Source organism: Tenrec ecaudatus, chromosome 9 (genome assembly GCF_050624435.1).
Source record: "Tenrec ecaudatus isolate mTenEca1 chromosome 9, mTenEca1.hap1, whole genome shotgun sequence".
Lineage (NCBI taxonomy): Eukaryota > Metazoa > Chordata > Mammalia > Afrosoricida > Tenrecidae > Tenrec > Tenrec ecaudatus.
In genome coordinates, this window is record NC_134538.1 from 116,406,117 (window position 1) to 116,408,414 (window position 2,298).

The following is a 2,298-nucleotide window of genomic DNA, read 5'->3' on the forward strand; positions in this document are numbered from 1 at the left end:
GGGGGTGATTCACAATGTTCCTCCCCAAATGGATGATGCTGTCTGTAAAGTGCATGAGGACACATAGAAACCATAGATATATGTATGGATTTCATGCTCCCACTTAATTGTAGCCCTAATCTAAGAAAATTAGTTCTATGATGTAGCTGCATTGTACACTTGCTCTCATGGAGAGATCACTGAACATATGGGTGCAAAGAAGAAATCAGATGGCACCAACCAAGGTATCAGAAAGGTAGCATTCGGCATGCCTTGTTTTAGTATGCCTTGTTTTATGGTGCTTCACAGAGACTGTGATTTTTAATAAATGGAAGGTTTGTAGTTATCTTGTGTCAAGCAAGTCTATTTGCAGCAAAACTCCAACAGGATGTGTGAATTTTATGTCTCTGTAATTCTCACAATATTTCAGACTTTTCCATAATGTTATTGCACACTTAACAAACGAGAGTCTACTGTTTCCTGGGCGGGTTGTGGGTGTGGGTGTGGGCTCTGAGGGATTGTGTTAATGAGAAGCCAAACAATTGTGAGACTTGCTTTCCTAAATTATTCTCCATCTTGTAGTGGTCTTCAAGGGACAGCATCTGCAACGTATGCCTGCCATCTATTAAAATAGCCTACTGATTTTGAATAAGGGTGCCAAGATGAGGAGCCTGGCGGCACAACAATTAAGCACTCAGCTACTAGCAGAAAGTCTGATAGCTTCAATCCACCATCTCCACCTGGGGAGTCTTTAAAGAGCACAAACTTAGACCACCCCGGGGACTGTCTGCTTTAACCTATAGGGTCACTGTGAACCAGAATCAATTCTACTACACACTGCAGCATGCTGGGATGACTTCTAAACTCTAATTTTAGTAAATTCCTTTGATTATTTAACTTCAAAAAAACATTCACCCAATGTCAGTAGGCAAATGTTTTAAATGCTGTATATTCATGACTCAATGTATTGAAAATTTGATTGGCCATAATCTAACACTTTTTGACTTCCAGTATGGCAGCAGTCCTTCTTCTCTAGAGATTGAAATATAAAAACACATATGCATATGGATAAACACATACAGTCCCTACCACATAATGGTCCTATGGTGGCATACCACTAGTTGGTGTGAATTTCAGCTTCTGAGAAGAGAATGGGGGTATGAAAAGGGGAGCAAGAGGCCGAGGTGTCCCCAGAGAAAGCCAGAGAGAGAAAATAAGAGTAAAATCAGAAGTTTACTGGAGTTCATTAAAATATATAGGTGGTCATGGACTGAGGCACCAACATGAAATTTAAACAGAAAAAAACACCACAACAGAAGACATTGTAAGATTCACAAGACAGACTGCACAAAACAGCAAAATGTTGAGTTAAGCTCAGTGTGGCCACCGGACAATGCACTTCACTTTTTTTTTTTTTCAGCACCACGTGGGTTTATTTGTACAACAAACAGCACAAGAAGACACCAGCGCCATGCAGGCAGCAGCCCAGGGCTCACACCAGTCCCTCTCGCCCTCACAGAGAACTCTACTTTGTGGGAGTCTGGGGGCCTTTGGGAGCTTGAGCTGGGGCAGGGGCGCCTTTGGGAGCTTTTGCTGGAGTCGTGGCCTTGGCTGGAGCATCAGCCTTGCTTTGTGCCTTGGCCTTGGGCCGGCAGAGCCTCAGACCCTTGGCAATACGTGCCCGAGCCCGCTTGCCAAGCTTGGGGTGGGCAATGTAGGCCAGTCGGCTGAGCTTGCGGTTGACGCCCATTGGGATCTTGGCCTTGACCTCTGTGGGCTTCACAAGATCCTTGATGGCCTCAGCGCGAGCAGCCGCAGCCTTGGCGTTGTTGGCCTGCATTTTCTTCAGGCCCTTCTTGTTGTGCTTCTTGGCAAAGCGCATATTCCTCAGGAACTTGGGGTCCACCCCCTTAAGAGATTCGTATCGTTGTGACCGGGGTTTTTTGATGCCGTTTCTGTGCCATTTCCGGGATTGGTTGTGCGTGGTGTGGTTCTTGGATTTGGCCATGTCTGCACCGACGCCTGCAGCTCCCGGAACGCCAGGGACCGCGCACTTCACTTTTTACTAGCACTTTTAATACATAAAGAAAATGTGTGGTGGTCTTCTGGAGACTGCCTTTCACTGGCTAACCCTTTGAGGTAGTTAGTTTATTGTGCCAACCTAGCTGATAAACCCATGTGGGATTAATTGAAGGACGGAGAGATAAATGGCTCGGCGAACCTCTCCTTTTTTGTCTCTTGCTCTTTGATCATCAGACCAGTATGCGGCTGCCTTGCCTGTTCTGTTTACAGGCTACACTACCTGTGGGACACCTAATC

General features: G+C 45.6%; 1 protein-coding gene across 1 annotated transcript; it reads right to left on the reverse strand.

The window, feature by feature from the left end:
• Positions 1-1,504: 1,504 nt before the first annotated feature.
• On the reverse strand, positions 1,505-2,022 carry LOC142456493 (large ribosomal subunit protein eL29-like). Its single transcript, XM_075557646.1, has one exon. The coding sequence runs from the start codon at positions 1,985-1,987 to the stop codon at positions 1,505-1,507; it is 483 nt and encodes a 160-aa protein (XP_075413761.1). The 5' UTR covers positions 1,988-2,022.
• Between the last annotated feature and the right edge of the window lie 276 nt (positions 2,023-2,298).